General features: G+C 34.0%; 1 protein-coding gene across 2 annotated transcripts; it reads left to right on the top strand.

Annotated features, from left to right (window-relative positions):
• On the top strand, window positions 1-27,293 carry LOC149785610 (arylsulfatase B-like). 2 transcript variants are annotated; one of them, XM_089979423.1, is made up of 15 exons: window positions 1-127; window positions 286-411; window positions 9,160-9,271; window positions 9,561-9,612; window positions 10,309-10,412; window positions 11,342-11,448; window positions 11,966-12,030; window positions 13,396-13,500; window positions 15,860-15,923; window positions 17,946-18,043; window positions 22,583-22,722; window positions 23,224-23,282; window positions 25,553-25,664; window positions 26,108-26,280; window positions 27,000-27,293. In XM_089979423.1, the coding sequence occupies exons 2-15, from the start codon at window positions 312-314 to the stop codon at window positions 27,170-27,172; spliced, it is 1,464 nt and encodes a 487-aa protein (XP_089835549.1). In that variant the 5' UTR covers window positions 1-127; window positions 286-311; the 3' UTR covers window positions 27,173-27,293. The 2 variants fall into 2 exon arrangements, with proteins under 2 accessions (XP_089835549.1, XP_089835548.1); XM_089979422.1 differs by lacking the exon at window positions 1-127 and having other exon boundaries at window positions 154-411.

The following is a 27,293-nucleotide window of genomic DNA, read 5'->3' as shown; positions in this document are numbered from 1 at the left end:
TAACCGGAACCGTGCTCTACGTTATCTTCGAACACTGAACTGTACGCGTAGACCAGACTATTGTTAACGTACAACAGTAACAAAATTATGATATGTTAGCACATCCAGACCACAAGATTATACATATGTACATAAGATATAATATAACCTAAACATAAACATAGAAGGTTGACTGAAACACGTTGACCTAGTGCATATCTGATAACGTCAAATTAATATGATATAACTCGGTATACATGAGTTTGTTCAGTAGATCAAGGGCTATAGAGCTTTTCTTTATTACAGACTTAAAGTTTTTTGCCTGGTGCAGCATGATGCGGTTCCTGTTCCCTGCGTTGGTGGGAATTCTCTGCGCTGGTGTGTCGTCTGCTCGTCCTCCACATATTGTGCTGATCGTGGCGGATGATTTGGGTAAGTAAGCGTAGTCGATGACATGCTGACAATTGCACAGTACAATAAGAGGTGGGGAAGAGGGAATGTAGTCTGCGTATGCAAACGTGAATGAAGAGAGAATATGCAGTGTGCTAGAGAATATTATTCTTTGATCGTTGACAACTAGGGCTAAGATGGTGGGGGTGGGGGACACACAACATTTAAAGATGTTTTTTTTTTTTTTTTCTAATTCCAACCTTTAGCGTTCTCTTTATAAGCAATAAATTAGTTTGAATACTGTTAATAACAAGACAAGTAATGATTCCAAGCCAGAGTTTCAAACTACTGCAAATCAAAAACAAAAGGCAACAGACAATGAGAGAAACTGCTAAAATGACGAGAAAACGAGATGATGGGCACGCACAAATAGGAAAGAAAACAAGAGATTATTATATCGATGTTGGACTACTATAGTTTAATTTCAAACTATTGCAATTAAACAGGCGAATTGGAAATATGTTACACTTGCATACAGTGACAAAGACTAAGCAAATAGAAGACGTGGAACAAAGTACAAACAATGTAATAATTGCACATATAAGCCAAGATTATTATTGTGGATTCCCTATGACCTCCTGATGCATATCATAAATTTATTTATACTGTTATTGCGGACCATAAACGTTTACCCACACTTGAATTCAATATGAAAAAGGTATATTTGGAAAAAGAACTTGCAAGACAGAGAAACAAAAGTATTTAAAACAACACATAAAGGAATTTGTAAAGACGAGAGATAATCAGGAACGCCATTTCTACTTTTTTCAGGGGGGATAAAACTTGATGGGGGGGGGGGGGCAAAACTTGACGAGCTTGTTAATTTTCGTATATAGGCAACAGTATTTTTTCATTTTACAGCACATCCCCTAATGACGTCATTGATATAAACCAGCTAGAAACGAATTACGAAAACAATTAGAAGAGGTAATTAAACTTGCAAGCAAACAAGCGAACGAAAATTAAAAGAAGAAATGTGTTAAGGTTTATGATTTAGCTGATGTATAAAATCTTGAAACTTTTATACAAAGACATCTATACCGATACAAAAAGAAATAAAATAAAAACATGCATATACATTTCGACAAATATACTTCCTCCTTCGTTTCCTTTATGATTGAGACCGGTTTCATAAAACTAGATTTTCTGTTTGAATTGTTACTATTGTATTCATGCATGTTTATTAGAGTCTTTCGTTAACTTGATTGTTTATACAATTATAGGATGAAGAATGTCAGCATTATCCCAACATTCACAATCTATAGCAAGATATTAACGTGAACTATCCCATTCACAGGTATGTTGTGCTTACTCAAGCGATACACATTAATTCAACGTGTATCAATAAGGAAGAAAAAATGCCCCTGGAAATTTCCATACCATGCCGTATCACAGATATTTCCTGATTTGCCACAGAACTTCTTTCGAATCATGTGTGTCCAATGAAACTGAAATAGACAACTGCAATATAATGTCGACTATTTTTTTTTTTTTTTTCTTTTTCGCCAGCTTTCACTCTTCAAAACATTTCTATCCATTGTGCGATTTATGTTCCTAGTTCGAAAACTGTATATACTACGTTATCAGTATCGACATCATTGTGAAAAAGAGGAAATTTATTGAAACAGTGTTGCAAGAGGAAGATAGCTACTTGGAGACTTATATGTGAAACAGGATTTAAAAGGCCAGTTGGTTCGTACATTTTTTTCTATGATAGGGAAATAAGTACATTTGTATTTGATGGAGGAAATTGCACTGATTGAACTGTATCGCAGATGCGGGAGGTCGCAGGTTCAAACCCCGGCCAAGTCATACCAAAAACTTATAAAAATTGTACTAGCAGCTACCTCGCTTTGCGCACAGCATTAAGCGGTTAGTGCTAGAACTGGTCGGCCCGGTGTCAGGATAGTGTGACTCGGTGTGACATGACGCTACACGTCTGCGGCATGATGCCCCAGTGCTAGACATCACTATAAACTGCCACACTGCATACATCGTGGCGATATGACTGCACATTTGTTAAAGCTACGTTAAGTATCCAAATCACACACACACACACACACACACACACACACAGAGAGAGCCTGGAAAGGTTACTTGTGACTTGGTTAAATTAGAAAGAATAAGCACACGAAATATGCAGTTCACATTTCATCGTTCAACTTGACAGACCACCAGGACTATCTCTTAAAAATTCGAACTTTAACATTCAATATCAGGCTTCATTTCTTCAAGTCCTTCTTGTCAATAACTGATTTAATGTGTATACTAAATTTAGTTCTTTCAAACTTTGATCTCCAGAGGCAACCGATGAAATGTTAACTGTGGTTTCTGTAAATTAAACATGTTTTGGGAGTTGTTGTAGAGCGATCTTACAAATATGTAAGCTATACTAAATACATTAAGCCTGCTAAAATGGAGTTTCGAATTTTATATTTTTATTTAGATGAAATATATAATAATACATGTTTTGGACTTTGCAGTTTTTTTGCAGTTTTGCTCGGCTCACGGGGAAGAATTTAAGAGAGAGAGATTTCAATGGCATGATCACTGAATGCAACATGTTAACATGTGCTCATTTTTAAAACTCAAAAATATATATTTTAAATAAACGTTAGACAATGCATTTGCCCCTTTCAGACTTGAAAATAAATGAATTTTACTTTCAGATATCGATATCCAGGCTTTCCCAAAGGTCAAAAGAAACGACCATTTCCTAGAAATACGCATGTAATTATGCTATCAAGAGTAGTTTATTGCATTCATACTTCCTGGATCAGTGATGCATTTCCACTTATTAATCATTAAAAGGAGAAAAAAAGAGGAAATATAAAAATCCCCTTTTTGTGATAAATTAACACGTTCAATAAGTTTTTCTTTAAATCCCCTTGGCCTTCTAAATGATCACTCTCATGCAGTAAGGGACAATAATACGTGGAAATCTGTAGAGAGAGAGAGAGAGAGAGAGAGAGAGAGAGAGAGAGAGAATAATAACAATGTTATGGTCAGTAATGTTAGATAAAACATAACAATGCTCTTTGATCAACTTATATAACTTTAAATGTTTGAATTACCTCGTGTTGGTTTGTCATTTCGCTTAAACTATTTAAACACTCGTTTCGAAGTACTCACCGATGATCGAATGGCCACACTTTCACTGATCGGAACTCTAACCATGCAATGTTTGTGGTGCTCTACTTACTGGATTTAAACCAAATTTGATGCTTAAATCCGAAGCATATATTTTCGTATTTAATCAATATGAATAAATTATTGAGCTCAAAGAAGAAGGAAATCAACAATTTCTAAAAAGTATGTTAATATCTGTAATTCCCACAGAACAACATTTTGTAGCGAAAACGCTGGGAAGGGATGTGAAGAGTTAACTCCCTTCACCAATATGCAGTTTCCGGCAGTCAATTTTAACTTTCGTTGGAACAAAATTATGTGTATTTGTATGTGGTTGTAGTTGTTGTTTCGGTTGTAAAGTTTGTTTTTTTTTTGTTTTTTTTAGAGCATGATAGGCTATACATGACGGCTAGTATAAATGGTAGAGGAAGAACCCGGGAAACCCCTAGTAAGAACCGCTGATTCATGGGAAGCTACTGACAAGCTTTCTCACATACCCACATCGGCCAAGCCAGAGACTCGAACCCACGCGGACAGAGGTGAGATGGCAGTGGTCGGTAAAGGTGAGCGCTTTAGATCACTTGGCCAGCTTTATGACATACCCACATCGGCCAAGCTCTAGACTCGAACCCACGCGGACAGAGGTGAGATAACTGTGGTCGGTAAAGGTGTGCACTTTAGACCACTTGGCCAATCGAGCCCTATTTGTGTTTGGTATAAATAAAATATGTGTATCGTATGTAGGCTGTATCTTTGAAGAAGTGTTTCATCGGCAATCCTCTTTTCCTTTCAATGAATAATTTGTATAACGCTTGGCATATAAGATTCTCTCTCTCTCTGTCTCTCTCTCTTGGAAGATGTAAAGAGACGAATATTGGGGGGGGGGGGTATTTTAAGAGAAGGAGCAGTCACTCTACGAAAAACAATTTTTTTTCAAGGCTGAAATGATTTTGAGAGCAAGAAGATGTAAGGTAAAATATGTTCGTGTAAAATGGAATAGGTACGGTTATTATTTCAGCAGCCGTGAACATATTACATCTCTGAAAAAACCAAGTAAGACACTGGTCGCTCCAAAAAATCAAAGAACCACCCAATAATAATATCAAGTAAATTATACTAACGTGAGATACCGTCCCTCTCTTTAACTATACATTAATCTTAGTTGATGGATCATAAGATGTATGCTGGTATTGCAAGAGAATTTTTGGAATTATAACATTTTCATCGACAATAATGCATATATTGAATATTTTGCTCAAACATTACCTAGCAAAAAATACTAGTCGAAGGAAATGATTTAGACAATGTCGAATAAAATATTTAATGTTTTTTTACATTGCCATTTTTTTCTTCAGCGAGTCTGAATAAACCAAATAAAGTACTCATAACCTTTCAATGCTGTGTATTACACAGTGGTTTTGAGAATAGGTTAGTTGGATGAAACCAATCTGGTATCGTAATGTGGGAAATATAAAAGTGAGGAAAAAGAATTAGAAACGATGTCATTGCTAGTGTGGTAATCTATAAGGAGGAGATGAATGTACAATCACAAGAAAAATAATTTTATTTTGTATTGAATTAAAAGTGCTTTAATACATGTCTACCATAATTGATTTTCCAATACATAAAACGGAAATAAGAATATTACAACGCCTTTCTACCAGTCTTCAACATGGACGGGACATTAATAGCATAAACTGGCAAAAAGATAATTGCCACCAGAAGGAATCAAGACTCCGACTGTAGAGCTTTAAATCAGAGTTGATGGGCGGTATTAGCTGGATTTATTTATTTTTTTCGATGTAAAACCATGCCAAAAGGAGACGACAATCAAGAGAGCTGGTTATGTTTGTTCTGTAAAAGTCCGTCTAGATGTAAAACCATGCTAAAAGGAGACGAGAATCAAGAAAGTTAGTTATTTTTGTTCTGTAAAAGTCCGTCTAGATTTATCCCGAAAGTTAGTTATGTTTGTTCTGTAAAAGTCCGTCTAGATTTATCGAGAAAGTTAGTTATGTTTGTTCTGTAAAAGTCCGACTGTAAATGTCCGTCTAGATTTATCAAGAAAGTTAGTTATGTTTGTTCTGTAAACTTCCGTCTAGATTTATCAAGAATGTTAGTTATGTTTGTTCTGTAAAAGTCCGACTGTAAATGTCCGTCTAGATTTATCAAGAATGTTAGTTATGTTTGTTCTGTAAAAGTCCGCCTGTAAAGGTCCGTCTAGATTTATCAAGAAAGGTTTTAATCATCATCAACAAAAAATAAATTCAAACAAGTAATTGATAGTCAATTAGAAATATTTGGTTAGAAAATAAGCTATGATAGAAATTTGTCTTTGAGAATACTATATATATATATATATATATATATATATATATATATATATATATATATATATATATATATATATATATATGCATATTTTGCAATAATAGAACAGAAATAAGTTTAAGTATTTTATTGATAATTACGGTAAATCATTGATTCACTTTCTTAGGGGTTTTTTTGTGGGTCGCTTTGTTTAATTTTATTGCTTCATGTTCTGTAGTAAATATTCCAGTATTCTTTATTTTTCCATCTTACTCAACATTCATACAATCTCAGAGTTTATCCTTTCTTTAACAGGTTACATGTACGTGTGAATGTTTTGGTATTTTCCCATCTCGAGCTCTTACAGTTTGCGATGCACAGCATGGCTTTTGACAGGGTATTAAACCTCTGTTTAAATACATCATTTCGCCCTAAAAATGTTTGGTTTATTTTCAAAATTTGATCTGCAATTATGTTTCCTCTTTCGCTACCACCGTGTTAAATAGGCAGTATTTTGTTCATGCAGTATTTTGATGTCTTTCAAATTTATTATGCTCGAAAGTCGAACGTATTTGAATATAAACATATATTTATTAAATTGTAAGTTGAAGTGGATTTTACTGGATAACCTAACTTTGTAGCACAGTGGTTCTTCTGATTTAGGCAATTGGTTATTGCTTTACCTAGTATTAATCGTTCTCCTCTGTTTTTCAACAGAGTTAAAACTAAAACTACGAACTGTTAAATATATATCTTCTATTCGCTAAACGCGTAACGTATGTGCGAGATATACGGCAAGAATCTATTACGTTCCCGTCTTCATCTTTAATGCTGATATTAAATATGTTTATCGTTAATTTTTGTAATGGCTTCGAATTAAAATTAATATTGTATAAACCAAAGTCCCAAAGAAAAATAAGAAACATTATAATACGTTTTGGTGTCAGTGATCCGATGTAAGAAAAAATATATATTTTATATTTCGAAAACCCACAAACAGTGTCATACTCAGTAGACAGCTGTATAGAACTCCGTCTATTCAGTCCTAACAATACAGAGTTGTAGTTGGCTGGTCACATTGCATAATTAGTGACCAGAATTACTCGAACGTTATGGTTACGTTTTAAGTGCTTGATAACAGCGCTTTCATCATTGTCCTTATTTGCTGTCATACCTTCTTTGACCTTGTTTATGGGAATTTGAAGGCTACAGAAACCATAAGGTATTCAAGCAATTTTTTTGGTTTATTTTGCTGTTGATGTAATGGAATATATTGCACACAGAGTTGATTTGCAAACATTGAAATAGAAGTTGACAAACTCTATTGTCTGCAATCAAATGGATGGTTTACAATTTGTTTTATCAACTAGACTTATAAATATTTATTTCTGTTTCTACTTCTATCACAATATAGCTTAAAATGTTTCTAGAGTAAATTAAAAGTTTTAACAGCGAAGAGTTATATATTTTGCATGTATACTGTATCCTTACATACGTTATCATAACTGACCTACTATACCTTGCTTCTATCTTTCCATATTCCTCTGTAATGTTCTATCTATTTGACGAAGTTATTCTCAAGTTCGTTGTTCTTTTGCAACCCGACATTAATACCTTGTTAAAAGGAGTGGAGTAAGGGCCAAATGAGTACCAAACAAAATTGGAGATAAGAGAACTTCAGAAGTATATGCTATAATGAAGAAAACAACAGGATACATTTGCAAGAAGTATAATTTGTTCTACTTCTTTTGATATAAATACCAGATGTAAGGTATCCTGTGATATTCCGCATTGAACTGTTATCAATACTGACCCATAAATCTAATACTGCAAGAATGTCATATCACTTGGGAAACGGATCTGTTACTATATGTTATCAAAAAGTGATCTTATCAAAAATATTTAGCGTCCTGCATGTAAAGCATTTTTTTCTTTCTGTGCTCCAAAAGGTTATGTCTGTAAATATTTGTGCAATGTATCATGTAACTGGAGACTGAAAGTGAGCTATGGGACAAGGATAGTGTTCACAACTTGTATGTTTGCTTTGCTTTTAAAATCTGATGTCCATTATTTCATTGTTAAAAATTTTCCATTCATCAACTACGCAATAACCTATAATAAATTACTTTATTCCCTTTCATTTGCTTTTATGTTTCCTAATTTTCCTCCACTATCCTTTGCGTCATTTCTTGTATGCATCTTTATCACTCCGTTTTATATATTCCACTTCACTAAGGTGAATTTCCTTGTCTATATCATAGTTTCAATCCCAATGCCCTTGGTGTACTTTTGTATAAATTGTTGTAAATTATTTCCAGTATTTAATAACCTTCTCGTTGACCATAAATGTTGTCCGATGTCCTTTAAATAGTGGACACAAATCGGCCTCAAGCCAGATTCTTACAGATGCTTGATTCGCTCGGTAGAAAGACCTCTTGCATGTAACATTTGGATGCCGATAGCGAATCCCTAATCTGTTTTAAGTGTGTATGCGCAGTCCTTATATCTTTTGTACTTTGTGCTGCGTTTTCTATTTGCTCTACATTTGTTTGAGTCTTGTAGCTATTAAGTTTCGCCATTTATTCACCTTTATTCATTTTTAATAACTTCAAAATAAACTACCGCAGTTTCATTTAAAACTAAGGATCTCCCTAACATTCAACCACGTCCTCGTTCCTTTATGTATTTCATAAGTTTAAAAAATTAAAACTTTCTCTTACTTATTTGTAGTCACGTTCGTTTGTTTTCCAGTATTTGTATTATTTCGTCAGTATTTCCTGTATTTTATTATTAGGGATACTGGGAATACCAGTCATCAATCTATAACTTTTAGCAGTTACTGCAAACAGAGCGCTGACGTTAATCATGCGAACTCATCGGGAAATACAGTGTTCTCTGCATCGAGTGCCTAAATAACAACAGTCAATCATTACGCAGTCAGCAAAGTTTAAATAATACATGTTAGGTTAATGTTAGCTTGTTGCTTGAGATATCATGGCTTTGATAATACAGGGCTTACTGCATTGACCCATCTCAAGAACCGAGGGTGTAGATTTACCGGTCTTATTTTGATGGTTTTCAAGATTTACAAACAGTTTGATACATACTCATCAGGTGTCATCAGAATTATTTGGGGCGGAGAGGCGGCAAGCATGTAGTGGTCAGCTATTAGTTTTACGTATGTAGGCCAAAACATGTTTAGAGGTGAAATCCAGGGGGAGAGGATATGTGCCCACCATGAGTGGGCTCCCAAGATATTCATCAACCGCTGTCTACTGTAGGTTATAATTTCAGGATGGAATGATGTCGGATGGAGAAATCCACAAATGTACACCCCCAACCTGGACAAACTGGCGATCAGTGGGGTCATCTTAAACTCTTCCTATGTCCAGCCAGTATGCTCTCCGTATGTATCAAATAAACATTCTCTTCCTCTTTTTCTAGGTTTTCTGACCCAGATCTGTATATCTATTATTGTTCTATAATTCAGCATATATGATACAATTTATAGTACAGTATCTGTCGTAAGAAATAAATGAATTAAAATATCAAAGACACGGAAAATAAAATTTAAACAAATCGATTATATCAACGAGTCATCATACATATTATGACTAATACATACATACATACATACATACATACATACGTACATACATACCTCGATTATGCTTGCTTTTTCTTCATAATTCCAGGACCAGAAACTGCCTAATGACCGGGTATTACCCTTATCATACCGGGCTACAAGTGAGAGCTCAAGTTCCCCATCTCTCTCTCTCTCTCTCTCTCTCTCTCTCTCTCTCTCTCTCACACACACACACACACACACATACACACACACACACACACACACACACACATGTATTGTCTTTACACAAGCATACGTTATTGCCTCAAACACATTTTAAGACTGTTGGCAAGGAAAGTTAAGAAATGTTTTGTAAAATGTATATGTGTAAAACTTATATGAATCACATGAAAGGAAGCGAGTTTTAAAGGCTGCAGTTTTCTCAGTTTACTTACGTGTGATATTACATTGCAGTATTCTTCTCAGTTTACTTACGTGTGACATTACATTGCAGTATTCTTCTAGATCTGTCAATCAAAAAAGAAGGTATGCACGTATACCTACATATCTATCGTTGTGCGTATTTTAATTAATCCATACTGCAAACCACTTAGAATCCACAATAATCTACACAACTGAAAGCTTCTCGATGCGTTTGACGTGGAGAGAGAGAGAGAGAGAGAGAGAGAGAGAAGTTGCCTTTTGCAGTGAATTTTTGTACTATATTTTGCCTATTGAACAGTTTTGGTAAATTGTTGTTTGTGTAACTCTTCGTACAACGTAGGATTCATTCATTTTAAGACTTTTTCTTTAATGAAACTATTTTCCTCGAGTATGCAATGGACGATAGTTTACCAAATGTACTTTCACTTTAGCATGATGTGATACACCCTTCCATACCCGGATTTTTACCCGCTAATTTTACCACACTGCCGCAAAAGTTGAAGGAACTGGGATACGTCACCCATATGGTGGGAAAGTAAGTGTACATTTGCTGAATATTGCTTGGATTCTTTCTCTCTGTCTGTCTGTCTATATATCACTCACTCTCACCATACATCGATAGAACTGTGTGTAAGCGTGTTTTATTTTTGTTTTGTTTGTTTTGTTTTTTTTTTTTGTTGAGAGACAGAGAGTTTACACATCCTGTCAGATAAAGATACGCTGAGTGTGCAGATACATTGAGTGTCAAGGATGAAATAAAAATACACGTACTTTGACCTAAATACGGACCTCGCGTGATAGTTTGCATCTCAAGAAAGTAGGACTTCAAAATGCCAACATTAACATTAGTTATTGTAGTCTGTATAGTATAAGCGAGGTTTAATGTACAAATTTATATGTTATTTTACAAATATACTTACGTAAATCATACATTTTTGAAAAGTAAAAAAAACACCTGTTGCTTTCTTTCTAGGATTAGCTGACTAATATATTATTGTGATAAACAGTTCGAAAAATTGGTAAAAAGCAAAACCTGTACCCACATAATTCATGTGTATTAATTATTTTGTATAGGGGTATAAGGTAATAGAATTCTTAAAGTTTTCGCTCCTACATTTTTAATAAAGAACGTGTTAGTAATATGACACAGAAGAGTAGTACATGTGCTATAAGATAGCATTGAACATGTATATTACAGTGTTGTAATTGTATATAACAAATTGGTACATCATTTTATTAATGAAGAATTGCTATGTAAATGAAGCACCATACTCGAATATGAAAACAACTCCATTTATTCCATCTGTATAGAAGTATGTCTTCCTCGACTTCTGGTTTATCAGTAAAGATACTTTTGGTTTATCAGGAAAGATCCTGTGTAGTAATAAAGATAATGTGTCGCATTAAAGATACCGTGTAGTATTACTGATTGTGCATTGCATTTGCACTTTTATCTGCTTGAAGATGGCATTTGGGTTTCTGTAATTGGAAGTATACACCAACCTACCGAGGATTTGACACGTTCACTGGCTACTACAATGGAGAGGAGGATTATTACACGCATGTCCGAGGTGAGTTTACAGAGAAATTGCGGTGTTTGTTACATAGGTGATCATGATAGGAATCAATATACACCTATAATTATAACTATGTACATCCAAAATTTTGCTTTTGCTATTGCTTTAATTATTTGTTTATAAGTGATACTGAACCTGCGAACATACCTTAGTGTATATTTATTTATTGAAGACCTGTCATGCAAGATAGTATATATAGCAGAAACTATGCACTTAGCATGATTATTTTACATGCACTGGTGAACACTTGCCTATCCCCGGGATTTAAACAAATTCCATTGTGCAATATTAACAGGGTCACTTTGACTTCTGCATGACCCACCAACCCACCCGGCAAAATGGCTTTGCCCCACCCCACCCGAACTCCCAAAAATTCCTGCGGGCGCCCAAGTTTATACAGAATCACAGAAATAGCTAATGATAAACAAATGCCATTCGGTGGCTGTGACCTAAAATGAAAACTCCCAAACATCAGTGTAGTCCTAATTAGTTCTCTGTCATCAATTTGCAGGTGACGGATACGACTTTCGGTTTAACACGGATGTATATCACCCACCAGAAGGAGAATACTCACCTGTAAGTAGATACTTTTTGATTTATCAAGCTGCCTTAATACAATCGACATAAAGGGATAACTCAGCTTTTAACTAAATGGCTGTCTTATTATTAATTTCAATGTGTCACACACAGTGATTGTTATGTATATTTAATTTGTATTTTAAGTTGGCTTTTCTTAATGACTATGTATTATGTACGTCTGTATTATGTACATAACCTTGTCCAAAATCAAGGTAATGGTGTACCTGGCCATTTATAATATATATGTAAACAATATTATACATGGCTAATATTCCTCTATCGTTCTGGATTAAATATTATGATCGTTGTTAATGGAAGTATACTGACCGCTCAGATGGCCTACTGGTTAGAGCGTCTGCCTCGGATGCGGGAGGTCGCGGGTTCGAACCCTGGCCGAATCATACCAAAGACTTATAAAAATGGTGCTAACAGCTTGCCTCGCTAGGCACTCAGCATTAAGAGGTTAGTGTTTGGACTAGTCGGCCTGGTGTCAGGATAATGTGACTGGTGTGGGGCACACTCTGCTACATGTCTGCGGCATGATGCCCCGGTGCTAGACATCACCATAAACTGTCACACTGCAGACATCGTAGCGATATGACTGAAAGATGGTTAAAGCTACGTTAAAATTCCAAATCACACACACAAACGCGCGCGCACTCACACACGCACACACACACACACACACACACACACACACACACGGAATTTGAGTCTGTGACATTAGTTTTTAAGTTCTTTTTACATTTTCACATTGTATTCTAGGTATATAAATTATTTGTTGAATTTTGCAAAAATTGACGGTTTTAGCTCTTTTCGGCGATGTCGTCAAAGACCATAGAGTCGTTATAATTTAATTAAAACCTACAATGTAAAGAGGGAAACTCAATGAGGATTAAAATCGACTTAAAGGGTCTTTGTACTTTATAACAGATGACTCAAATGTTTCCATTGAAATCTTTGCTAATATAAATTATCTAAGCATTAAGGAATTTGGTGATATGAATTAGAACAAAATATAAGAGATTGTAATATTTACATGTTGACACTCACTAATCGAAATAAAAAAAGAATCTTCCCTTCGATCAGATTGTTATCGTAGAATGTACGAACTACGGAAGACAATCTCAACTAAAGTTTGGTTCTTCTCATTATCGTCAAAGGCATCCAGTTTGACTTCAAAAGTTTCGAATGTATCCTTTCATATCGTAACGTTGTGCAAAAAGCAAGTACATGTTTGGCAAACATGAAACATTATCGTCAGGAGACTTAAAGAGAATATATGCGTGTTATCTTTCAGTAAAGGAAATAATAATGTAGAATAAGATGAACCAATGTTTTAAAATAATTTTGTTATTTCAGAATGTTATCGCCCAAAGAGCCATTGCTATCCTGGATGAAGTTGATCCCAATAATGAGTCTCTGTTTCTTTATTTACCATTCCAGTCGGTGCATGCTCCTTTAGAGGTTTGTGAAGAATTCATATATTTGTTTTTAGTACTGTTATGTATATCTGTAACTTTTATCATTTTTATTCACGTCTGTAAATTGTAGTCATTTTCTTTAGTTTAAATTGTATACGTGAATAGTTTCTTTTTTAAGATATTAAGAACTAAAATTGCATAGGATCTATAAATAGATGCTTACTTACGTGTTGACAGTTACTAATTGTACAGTTATCATTTGGTCTTTTTTTCCCCATTGGACAGGTCGGACAGGTGGTATCTTAGAACAATTAAGTTAGTTCCCATCGGATGGGTTAAAGCACGTGAGTTTTTTTTTACATTGGTGGAAATTTGCGAATTGTCACGTTTGAGTAGTTATAATATGCGTGTTTGAGCTTTTTCATCTGTATATAAATCGCTCGGACTGGAAATTTTCTCATTCTTATTTCTTGTGTTCTTGTTGAAACATCAAATCTGCAGACGTATTTTATTTTGTATTTAGATATTATTTGAGGGGAAAGACATTCGTTTGGATTATTCACTGAAAATAGAATGTGCTCATTGGACTTTAATATTATTTACTATTGTGAATTATTCAAAGGAATTCTGGACAACGCCATTTTGACACGTCAGTACTGTTAGTGGACCAGTATTTTCGTGGATCTCAGATATATATCCAACTTGTTATTCTTTTGGACTTGAATAGAACTTTCTCAAGATTATTTTCTATTCAGTTGTTAATACTGTAAGTTCCTCTAAACATTTAATGTTTTTTACATTGATAATAAATTATTTGTTAAGTTTTACACAATTTGTTGGTTTTGCTTATTTCTATTACTTAGTTTATGACTCTAGAGACTTAACAGTACAGAGCTCGACAAAGACATCATCGGGCGAAGTCGTATCCATATGTATTAATATGATGATTCTTTCTTCAGGTAGACTGCTCTGTTTATCTCGTAATGTTTGAAAACTCAAACTGTTGAATCTATATTGGCATAGTGGATATTACTGTTTTCAATGGCGATTAACGGTATTCTCAACTGCTAATATTTATTTCTAATAGAAAAAAAAACCCCAGCTACTAGAGGCTCTTTTGATCAATAGTACATTTTGGACTCTATTGTAAATAGCACTAGCGGTTGCTGATAAAATAGAGCCATTGTGTAACAAACGTTACCAGTCATTTTAACGCCCGTATGCACATTAAGCTGTATTACACGCCTCTCCCGCAATCGAGTGCACTCCTGTAGAGATTTGTGATTTGTTAAGGATAGTATGGATCATTTAACGTTAATCGTATTAGACAGACATCATTCGATCATTATCCATGATTATAAAACCGATTGCTCAAGTTAATATGTCCACATATTGTCAAAATAATCGTCCAGTAAAGTCCACGGTCAGCCATGGCCTAGGCGAACCATGACTTTGGCATTCCTCCCCAAAAACTCAGTTCCGTCTAATTTTGGCGCCCTTTAAAAGCTGGCACCTTAGGCGACGGCCTAGTTCACCAATATGGCCGTGCTTGCCCTGTCCATGTCATCTTTTCGTGTATTTACCTGATACGTCTAGTTCATTTTTGTCGTTTCAGATACAAATGGCAATTGATTAGTGTCAAAAGGGTTAAAGTAATGACAACAACAACAAAGGCAAAACCCCACATTCCTCCTTAACGTCATGAAATTATACGATATGCGAGAAAATTAATAGTTTATCCTAGCATTAGCCTGCATTCCATAAAGAATTTATTGATGATGTTATGATGATGATTGATTGTAGTATCATAGTCGAAAATTCGTTTTATTCTGAATATGTGTATCTTCTGTCCCGAGGCTTTTTTATTTCCTGATTTAATATTATGATGAAACATACCGTCTCAATCAGATCCGAAAGTTGTCCGACGTTTTTGGTACTTCACAGTGTATATACATTGAAAGCATTCTTGTCACTTTATAGGTATTTTACAGTGTAAATTCACTGAAAGCATTCTTATCACTGTATATGTATTTTACAGTGTGTATCCACTGAAAGCATTCTTATCACTTTATAGGCATTTTACAGTGTGTATTCATTGAAATCATTCTTATAACTTTATAGGTATTTTGCAATGTGTATTCAATGAAAGCATTCTTATCACTTTATGTGTATTTTACAGTGTGTATTCACTTAAAGCATTCTTATCACTTTATCGGTTGTTGCAGTCTATATTCACTGAAAGCATTTTTATCACTTTATAGGTATTTTGTAGTGTATATTCACTGAAGGCATTGTTATCACTTTATAGGTATTTTTTAGTGTATATTCACTGAAGGCATTGTTATCACTTTATAGGTATTTTTTAGTGTATATTCACTGAAGGCATTGTTATCACTTTATAGGTCCCTGAGAAATATGAACAGATCTATTCCAATATACATAACAAGAACAGGAGAATTTACTGTGGTGAGTATCTATGTAGATTACAAGTTGAGGAACTTCTAGAGATAATCTTTAACACGCAATTTGTTAGCTTTGTATGACCACTTAGAGAAAGTAAAGCTTATGGATTCATTTTTTTTTTTTACATTTTCATTTAGTAAGTTACGATTTCACAGGATAACAAACATGGTTAAAATTGATCTGTTGGTGTACGTAACATGTGCATGCATTTACTTAACATATGGCGTCTGAGCACACGCTTTTAAATTGTATCTACTTCTGTGTAATATTTCATTCACACGTTTACCGTATAGGATTGATGCAGTACAATTCATTCCCATGACGCAGAAACAAGCTACACACCTTTTATACCTCTCTATAGTGAAGTAGACCTTTGGCAATATATTCTTTAAGATGTGCATAATAAATAAAATAATAGTGTAACAGTATTTTTATATTTAAAATGAAAGTGCAAGTAACATTGAAAAATCGTTCATAGTAAAATAAACCATGTACGTCAAATTAAACAAGTGAAGGATCATCGAACTAGTTTTGTCACTACAGATGTCATTGTAGTTAGACCCTCTCGAACATGGTTCTACACAAGACGGAATAGGAATCTGGTCCCTGAATTACGTTTTTACGTCATTCTATTCTCAGATCCAGACTTTTGAAAGATAATTTCAATAATATCCGCTTTTTTAATCAAAAGAAACTTTAATTGTCTCTCTGCTTTAAATAAATACACTGTAACTTTTTAATGCATAACTTCGATTGATTATATGCTGAAGTTAACGAAGATACCATGACGGAGATCGGAATATTTTCTTAATTTCACTATTTACACGTGACATGATGGGTCATTTTATTGTGAAAAAGAATCGTGTTTGTAAAACAAAAAGTCATACACAGCCTCAGTTTAATTGCTGAGCAACATTTTGTGTCAAAACGGGATTTTAGTCCTAAAGCAGCGTTCCTTCAAGACCATTTTCGCCAAATCGTAAATTTATTTTCTTCGCTTAAAATCACATTCAGAAGAGGTCAATATTTCATAAATGTATTTGTTTCTGTAAGTAGCTAATTTTCTCAGGTACTTTGAACTTTACAAAAATGATGTCGTTTTTGTTGATACAGTAAAAACTCGCATGAATCGTAAATTTTTTAATATAAAAAACTGGTCCCCGAAGTTCTCACAGAAACTCCACTACCTGTACAAACTGCTTGACTCCAGAGTAATTTTTGATTATAAACGATATATATTCATTGCAAATAAAACGGAAGGAACAGTGGCGCAATTGAAATTTCAGTAATCGTTGTTACGTTTATTAAAATTACATATCCGTTTTAAAAATGATTTTATAGAAACTGTAAAACTTTGCAAGTCAATAGAATCATCCTTTTATATAAGGTTACTTTGAAAAGCTAAGGGTAATATTGGGGGCAATCCGGATAGATATCTTGGTGCACTGAGCTTCATTTCCATTCTGTTTTGTCGTTGGGTAAATAGACATCAACAATAAATAATGAAAATGTTACTATAAGACTCTAGATGTATATATGGGCAAGGCACGTGACTCACGTTGCCTCTGCATTAAATATTCTTTCAGGTAACACTAACTGTTTAATCAATAGATAAAGTTACCTACTGAAAAATCGAAACATTATATCCCGTTTCTCTGAATTAGGAAATATGTTTGCATAATCTTACTTTGTCGAAACTGATTTCAACCTTTGCATGATACGTCGAGGAGTAACAAGATCGCATCGTGATATCTAATAACTGTGTTTCAACAAGTGGCCTTTACGACCACAACAAGAAAACGAATATTTCGGGGTGGATGAGAGAGATCAACCACAAAAGTTCTTATTGAGAGCACATACATGCACTACATGAAACGAAATGAACAAATGAAGGCAAAATTCATAAAACGGAAAAAAATAACATTTTTTTTAATTTAGAAAAATTTAGATTGAAATGCTAAGTACCAAAATGATTTTATTTCTATTATAAATGGTATGTAAATTTTAATAAATCGTTTTGTCTAGGAATGGTGTCCGCATTGGACGAAGCTGTAGGAAATATAACGGCTGTGTTGAGGGAACGAGGGTTCATGGACAATTTACTCCTGGTTTTCACGAGTGACGTAAGATAATTGTTTTCTCCATATTTTTTAATATTTCACTCATGTTTTTTTCTTCAAAGAAAGCATGAGAACTATGAAGCTCGACCAGTGCTTGATGTTCACTCGACTCTTTCCCAACAGTCTTGGGAAGACATTACAATGCTAGGAAAATTATTCAGGTTGGAAGATGCAGAAAGACGTGGGAGAAATTAATTGACGCCTGGGGTGGTACTGACGGGGTTGGTGTGATAACAATGTGCATGAATAACAGAACTTTGGGCCTGCTATCTAGTAACCTTTATTTTGTTTTTATAAGTTTGATAGAAACTGATCAGCAAGGAAAATTATTTGTTCCTCCATTAACAAATATGATAGTACATACATCAGTAATGCAGAATTCGGTGGTCAAATGACCTCAGATAAAACAAAATTTGAAAATAGACCATTAAGCGTGCCTTCAGTTTATTCACTGTGCATTGTTAATTTTATATTTTGGACATACGTAGAATTCGTATATCCATTTATGCATATATTATACGTCTGGTTTAGCTGTTAAAAGTAGGGTAAACGGTTGACCTAGAGAAAGCGTACCCACTTTTCAATCTCCAGCAGAGTTGTTGCCGGTTGATCTCAAAAGAAAAATAATCCATTTTTCAAGCTTCAGTCCCACAGCAACTATCCTAAGTTTGAAAGATATGTCCTTATCACAAATTTCATTTTCCTACCCCAAAGCATCTAAAAGTTTTAATATATTTCTCGGCCACATACCATCAAATAAACCACAAACTAATATTTATTTTTAAGCACTAGCAGCTGCAGTTTCCAACATCAAAGCTAACTAGTGGAAAGAAAAACATTCCGAGTAAAAGTGTATGAAAATTAAAAATTGGACATAAAATTTAAGAAACACAATAACAAATACAGTACCTTAACATTGTTCTGATAACCAGTGTAATGCACAAATTTAAAAAAAAAACAGAACACATTTTTACAGAGATAAAGTTCAATACACTCAAAGCAATTAATTTTGGATACAAACCATTAAACATTTTTGATTACGACATATTAAGACTTGACAGTGATGAGTCTGTTAATTGACACATAACACAGTGTAATATGAACTTTTGGCAGCTTCAAATGGACTGGCCAGTATGGATTGCAATAATGTAACATAAACTTTTGGAAGAACCAATCATTTTCAAATTAATTAGCCAGTATGGATGGCAACAGTATAGCGTGAACGTTTGGCATAATCAAATGAACTTGCTAGTACTGATTGCAACAGCGTAACATGAACTTTTTTTTAGAGTCAAATGAACTGGCCAGTATGCATGGCAACAGTTGGATGTCGAATATCTTTCACGATGCATACCAGAGTTATTAAGATTCGTGCATTGCTTTAACGTTTACTTTTATAAAAATTACTTTTTTTTTATCTGAATATGCAATAATTGATAATTAAACATTTAATTCAAATAATAATAATAATAATAATAATAATAATAATAATAATATAAAACTATTGAACCTAATTTCTAATAACATTAACATTCCAAAATATAATGAGTGAAGATACATCAATGTTAAATCAAATGCTTGATTGTGATAGATATTGACCTGAAAAGAATATAAAACTGTGCATCAGAAATTCACAGGGTCTTTATTGACTAGTGGGTAATGTTGAAAACTTTTAGTATTATTTTCAAACGGATATTTGTAATGAAAGTGTTTTTCTGAGTTTATATATAACCTTTTGTCACTGCTCTTCAGCATTCACATTTATTCTTTTCTTGATTATTTTATTTTTTAATAATATTTTCTTCAGCTCGATCCAATCATATTTTTACATACCTTTATATCTTAGTATTTTGTGTTTTGTTTGTTTTTTCATTCGATCATTTGATCTCTCAACGTTAAAACTTTAACATCTGATAATATTACTAATTTATGTTATTTGTATTTATTACACATCATCCAATATTTGAATGGCCTCCTAAATGATGATAGATACCCTTCGAATAAATGACCGATAAAACAGTATAATTTGTAAATATACTTTGAGTCTTTACATCCAATTGTTTACACAAATGTAAATCAATTATGGAAACAAATTAAACAATATGGCTTCATGTTGATATAAACGGATATAGGTAAATGATGCAAATTCTCACTGGTATGTAGATTTGCAAGCTTGTGAAAAGTATAATGACACATATAACTATATTTTGACTTGACATATAGTTTCTCTAAGTTTGTTGTAAAAATTGAAAAATGGAAATATGTATATGACGCGTAAACATGACGCATTTACAAAATCTAAAGAGCAAGAACTAAAGAACGAAAGATGGATTTAATGAAAGGAGTTAAAAGCTCATTGTCAAGACATTATTAGAGAAAGAAAACATCGAATACTTTTGGACATTCTCTGCACAAAGGACCAGTAGTGGAAAGCTTTAATATATATTTAAAACCTAGAATGTGGAAGTGTTTATTTCAATAAGAACTTATGAAATGGCATATATATTGTTTATAGCGACTACGGGATATAATACCATCTATTATACATCTATATAAATTAATCCAGTTTCAGGAAGTAAATAACGGAAAACAAATAAAGTCATGATTATTTTAGTTAGTTACTTAACAATGCTGTCATTTGGAATGCATAAATTTAAATAAGATGCGAACATTAGAATTTAAAAATACAAATACGTCGTTTCAGAAGTGTACCTATTTAATTGTACATGACATTTTCAAAGTAAGAGAGGCATTATTTGTTTACAAATTTAAATATGTAAAGAGGAGAAGTTTGATTGAATATTTTCTCGAAATGATCTATCTCTGTAACAAATATGACAAATTTTACTACGTAGAGAGATTTTTAAAACAAAACAAGACCAACAAAATAAAAAACAATAAAAGAAATCGAATAACAAAATTTGGTAGAAATATGTACTTGTGAAATGAAAAGGTTACGATGATAGCTGGGCAATGGCTAAAAGTATTGTGTCATTAAAATATACCAAAAATAAAATTAGCAAACCCCAAGATTAGCATATGACCCTGCGGATTATTTTAGTTTGCTTGAATTGGTTTTGAATCCAGTCACTAGTGCCGTCAACCCGAGGGAGAGTAGTCCTGACCTTTCAGTCACCCTTGACCATGGACGCAGTGACGTCGACAGAGATTAAGCCTTACCGTCAAATTAATATTAAGTGCGATGCAGTTGCATCTTCCATATGATCAGGTGATCAGTCCATGAATACAGTAGTTGCTTCCTCATATATCGTTGAATAACATATAAACCATTCATTACACGAAAACAATTTTAGTTATATAGCTATATTAGCATCTTTTTGAGCTTATGCTAAGTTCTAATGACTATAAAAATGGCCAACCTTTGATTTAGTAACAATCTTCTAATCTTCTATTTCTAATTCATACAGCTTGGCTGTACAACTTGTAAATAGTAATAGTGTACAGCGTATATATATATATATATATATATATATATATATATATATATATATATATATATATATATATATATATATATATATATATATATATATATAATGCGTTAGTGCTGTAAACAAATGTCATATACATCTCCAATTTACGGAGAAATAAAAATTAAAGACATTTGGCACAAAGTGATGATGATCTGTAATACATAAATAATATCTAATTACGTTATATGGTATAAAACATAATGATCTATATAAAGTATCGTTTTAAATCATTGGGTTCTGACCAGACATTTCGATCGTAATTGACCGACTTACATCTACAGCTCCTGATCAATGTGAACTATTTTTTTTTTCTAATTCACAAGTCATTTTTGATGTTGGAAAATGTAGCGGCTGAGGCTTGTTAAATATATATCAGTGCATTGCAGAAACAAGTGCTCCATTTGCCCTAGCTTTGATGTCACCAACTACAGATTGAAACGGACCGTTATGCTCCATGTATAGTAGATGTTACGTTAGTAACACTAACGTTAATGATTTAGACGAAGAGTATCACTTTTATATGTTTGCCATGCGAACTACCGTCTTGGTAGGAAATATATGTTCATAGTTGTACACCTGTTGTTTTCAATATACCGAATTCATGCAAGTTAAACAAAGAAATATTGCGTTAATAGTGGCAACATTTCTTGTGATACAGCCAGTTAAATAAGGGTTTTATTATAGATTACATTTGTCTTAAATATGTTATATTGCATTAATCTACACTTTCTTTGCACAATTGAACCTCGCATAATACTACATATATCGAACAAAGTATTCTGTATATACACGATTATATGATTTTGTCACATGGTATATAGATGTTTTTCTATTCACGTATGGCATATTTGTAATTTGTTTTCTCCACTTATGTGTATGCGAAACTATATAGCTCAAGTCCGAATAAAGTTTTATGTTCTGTTATGTCCTGTTTAGAAACCTTAGTTCGTCCAATATTGTTTCGATTACGAAATATTTGAAAAAGTCTCCAATTATATTGATGCTTGAAACGTCTTCATCCAGCACATGTTTCCTCTTTCAAAAACAGAACGGAGGCCCAACTTATTCAGGAGCAAACAATCTTCCCTTACGTGGGGCCAAGACGACCCTTTGGGAGGGTGGAACCAAAGGAGCATCTTTTGTCTACAGCGACACTTTGCTGAAGAAGACAAAGTATTTAAACACTGAGTAAGTGGGTCATGTGATAAACAGATAATGAAACAACTACTATTGCCAAATATGTCACGTGATTGAGAGAGTAGTATTAATAATCCTGTTATGACTATTAGTACTGCCCTGCTAGTAACTATGTTATGCATTATACAGAGAATCGTACTACCACTGCGATTGCTACTAATACTAAACCACTTACCTCTGATCAAAATGTTCGTTGAAAGAAATGGAATCAAGCAAAACATTTATTCTTAGCCAAAGAAATATTTTTTTAAAACTAAAAAGGTGTCTCAAGTGGTAGCAATTTCCAGTTTCCGTCTCCATTTGTCTGTTTGTGCTTGTGGTGGTTATATATGAAGTAATTTCGGCACGATAACACAGATATTCTTTTGCAGATTTTAAAAGCCCTAACAGGCGCGTTGTTTTTTTGAATATTTTATAATCTGTTAGCCCTTTCTTTTTAAATGCTCCACCAAACATCAACTTTTTAAGTATTTTCGTCACAATTTTATGCAGAATAATCCATGCCGTTGACTGGTTCCCAACTCTTCTTCGAGTAGCTGGCGCCAAACCAGGTAACACCCTCCAAAATTTTAATAAGTTTAAACCTTATTTTCTTAAAAATTGCGCAACAAGTTCCAGCAACTTTCATAAGCACTCTGAAACGCTCATATGGCACCTTAGTGTGGACAATAGAGTGCTACTCCTCAATAATATACATGTTCTTGCCTTGTGGTAAATGCATTTTGTGCTCCTCAATAATATTGGTGTTCGTGCCATATGGTAAATATATTTTGTGTTCTCTAGTAATATGCCACGCCGTGTGGTTAATACAGGTTTTGCTCAGCAGTATATACATGTTCGTGCCATGTTATAAATACAGTTAGTGCCCCCCCAGTAACGTATGTTCATGCTATGTTGTCAATACTGTTGGTACTACCTTAGTAATATACATGTTTTGTGAAATGGAAACAAAATCTTCCCTACTTCGTAGTTAGGTTAACAGTTAAAGCCATTTTATGTATTGTTTCCTTGGGAGGTATTGATCTCTTTTGTACAAATCCCAGTTAAAGGATTAACTGTACTTGTTGCAAATATAGAACTACGGTACTGCATACATAAAACTACGGTATTACATATATAAAAGTACGTTATTGCGTATATAAAACTATGGAATTACATATTTAAAACTAAGGTATTGCTCACATAAAACTACGGTATAGCTTATATAAAACTACGGTATTGCTTTGATACGATCTTAAGTAAGTACTTCTATTTGTTTATATTATGTAAAGTCTGCTTTCTTAAACTGATAGTCAACTTTGCTAACCAAGGTTCCGATATGTTAACCCTATCTACAATTTGGCGATTTCAACTGGATTTTATAGTTGCCTCCCTTAGTATGTAATTTCAACTAACCAATAGCGTGTAACAGCGGTGCTCTGTACATCAGCCAGAATGGTGGAGGCAACTGAATTCAAAGGTATACTTGTAAGTTTAACACAGAAACTATGACTACGTACCAGAGAGAAAGCATTGCAGTTGTATTTGAAGGAAGAGATCTATTTGCACAAACACGGATAGGCAGTGGAAAATTGCTTACATGTATTTGTGAGTCCAGTCTAGTTGTGTGCTCCCCATTTCTCGATCATATAGGAACAGTGTTCAAATTTAAACATCTTGATTTTGATTTGATGCGGTGGCTTGCCATCGATATTCACAGAACAAAAGCATTGAAATACAGTATCGATCCATCAAGGTGTAGATAGAGTTAACATATTGGAACCTTGGCTAGCGAAGATGACTGATGGTGGGAAGCTTCCATTAAAGAAAGCCATACAGTACCATAATGTCTTAGTTGAATTGTCTCCTCCGGGTCCAGTATACATTTCAATGTACTTATCCAGTGTTAATAACTCAGCTCTTGGCATTGAAAAGGTTTTAATACCGACTGAAAATAGAAATGTGTAACAAAATCAGAGCGGTTCAGGCAAAGAACTTAGTTAAAAGTAATAATTGATACTTTAATCTTTGTCACGCACTACATCGTTTTCATAAAACATATCTTATAGCAAAATTAGAGGCGAAAACGTACCTCGAATCCAAAGTATATTTTAAATGGCGACGTGAAATTTGAAGCCAGTTTTTGCCTTTTTGCTATAGGTAACGTGGCACATGAACTATGTAGTGTACCAACACCCCTGAAGTAGTGGTTGTTTGTCATAGCTGATTTGTTTTTGTTTTAGACCGATTGTTGCTATTGGATGTAAATGTTGCAGCTAGAGAGAAATACAGCAGCAAACGAATTGCCCTTAGTAGCCCTTTTATTTGAATCTAGATAGATCACCATTATGCATATGTTAAACTGTGTTAAATTATAGTATTACAGGTATTGTTCTGTTTATTGATTGTATGATAATCCTATGGATACGCACGTGTCTGTATACAAAATAGATTCGAAATTTCGTCATCGGCATCAAGTCATTTTATAGCAACTTCCCCCACCAAATAAATAAAATTGCACCCCAATCCGACAAAACAATAACAACAAAATAAACTGCTTCTTTGTTCCACAGAGTACAATGTAAGACTCAGTACAAAAATAGTTTGTGATGCTTGCGTTCAGATGATTGCAGATGAATTATCAGCTTTGTATAGAGGACACAACCCACTAAATCCTTAACACATACACACTTATTTAATTTGAAAGTCATTCTCCTGTAGATGCACTTTTAAATGAAAGGTGGTTGAATTTGTGTTGAAATGAGATTTGTATGCATTATATGTGTATGCCCTAGCTGAGGTAATCGTAAAATAATAGGTTTTTTGTCATGATCCAATACAGATTCAAGTATAGACGGTATGGACATGTGGTCAACAATTAGTGAGAATACTACATCTCCAAGGACAGAGTTTGTTTATAACATTGATGAAATCAAGAAAAATGGTGCTATCAGGTAAGTTCAATGATCGAATTTGAACAGCATATAGATGTACAAACGTAATGAATAAAGGTACCTTTCATAACAACATAATAATTCAATATGCCAATAATTGCAATTGATTGCAAACCTTCGTTTTGTGAAACGTATACTCAATCCCATCGTATGCCACCACTTCTGGGAAGTGTACATAGGTTTTCTTCGGCAATCTTAGGTTGTAGGGAACCTCTAGTAAGTGGATGCTGAAAGCAGATAAAACATCTAAGGCAGACTTCACTGTAAATGCGTACAGAAGGAATTGTGTACTTTATTTTGTCAAAATTAGTTCTGAAAATTACTCGGATTCTCTTCGTCTGAAATCTGTGACAAGTAGATTGTTTCATGTCTTGATTCGTGACCAAATATTCGCGGATGAGAACTACATCAAATATTAGCATGGATATTGCGCTTCTTTTCAGAGTTGGTGAATATAAGCTTATTGAGGGAAGCCCTGGGGCTTTTAACGGATGGTATCCGTTACCTACAGTGGAGGGCGACCTTCAGGCAGAGAGGACAGATAACAGTCAAACGTATTCAGATCAATCAGTTTATGTATCGGATGAGCCCACGTACAGACTTTTTAATATCAAAGGTGAGTGCATGGTTACAGTTTCATATCCTTCATCTATTCCACCAAAAGCAATGCTGTGTCATGAACAATACTTCACCAATATGAAAATGACTGATATACAAAGACAGAGATGAAAGACATCCTCTGAAGACTTCAGTTTCCTATAAACTATATATATATATATATATATATATATATATATATATATATATATATATATATATATATATATATATATATATATATAAACTTGAAATCTTTGGGCAAATCAATCTGTTTCATAGCAGGCACTTAACAAGACATTATGTGAATGACGTCGTCTTATCACTTTCTTATAGTCATCTCTGTATCAGTCTGGCTGTCCATGCATATTTTCGTTTCCCGAGTATGTCAGATTTCAGGCAAATGTTGCACATGTCCAGCAAGATGCATATAGGTGTCTTTTGATCCTTAAAATTTCCCCATTTAGGATCTTTATGTAACCAGAGAATCAAAGTGTAGTATAAGCAGCACAAAAACTGTGAACATGGCGCCATATGGCACCATCATACTTAGTATAAAAATTAAAAGTGTTGGATCATACGGTGCTTTTAATATTAACATAACCGGAGGACGGGAAGGCTATGTCATCCCTTGATGACTCTTGCTATGTGTCGTTGCAAAGAAAACAAGAACATGTAGATTGTTTGACTGCATAGTGATGGAAAAACTCGTCACAAATTGTATTTTCTCTTGTGCAGATGATCCCACTGAACATTTTGACATCGCAGATAAGTACCCTGATGTTGTGGAGAAAATGAAGCAACGTCTGGCTGAGTACAAGAAGTCTTTGGTTCCCGCCAATTACCCACCACCGGATCCCAAATCGGATCCCAAATATTTCAATGGAACGTGGAGTCCTGGATGGTGTTAAGAGAGCTGCTGAATGACATCAGATGTTTTTCCACTATTTGTACATAATTTTGATTGTCTTTTGATAATTTTATAACCTTTGTTCAATACTGAAGTGCAATAAATATACACAATTTAGTAAA

Source organism: Sinohyriopsis cumingii, chromosome 13 (assembly GCF_028554795.1).
Source record: "Sinohyriopsis cumingii isolate HCF-2022 chromosome 13, ASM2855479v2, whole genome shotgun sequence".
In the NCBI taxonomy this organism is placed as follows: domain Eukaryota; kingdom Metazoa; phylum Mollusca; class Bivalvia; order Unionida; family Unionidae; genus Sinohyriopsis; species Sinohyriopsis cumingii.
The sequence above is the reverse complement of the archived record's forward strand: the minus strand, read 5'-3'. Positions and strand labels throughout refer to the sequence as shown.

Bases quoted from the DNA above. Each gene is read 5' to 3' on its own strand.
- LOC149785610 (XM_089979422.1), top strand. From the start codon at position 237: ATGAGTTTGTTCAGTAGATCAAGGGCTATAGAGCTTTTCTTTATTACA. The intron at 13,501-15,859 runs GTTTGTGAAGAA...ATCACTTTATAG, and splicing joins CGGTGCATGCTCCTTTAGAG to GTCCCTGAGAAATATGAACA. The intron at 26,281-26,999 runs GTGAGTGCATGG...TCTCTTGTGCAG, and splicing joins CAGACTTTTTAATATCAAAG to ATGATCCCACTGAACATTTT.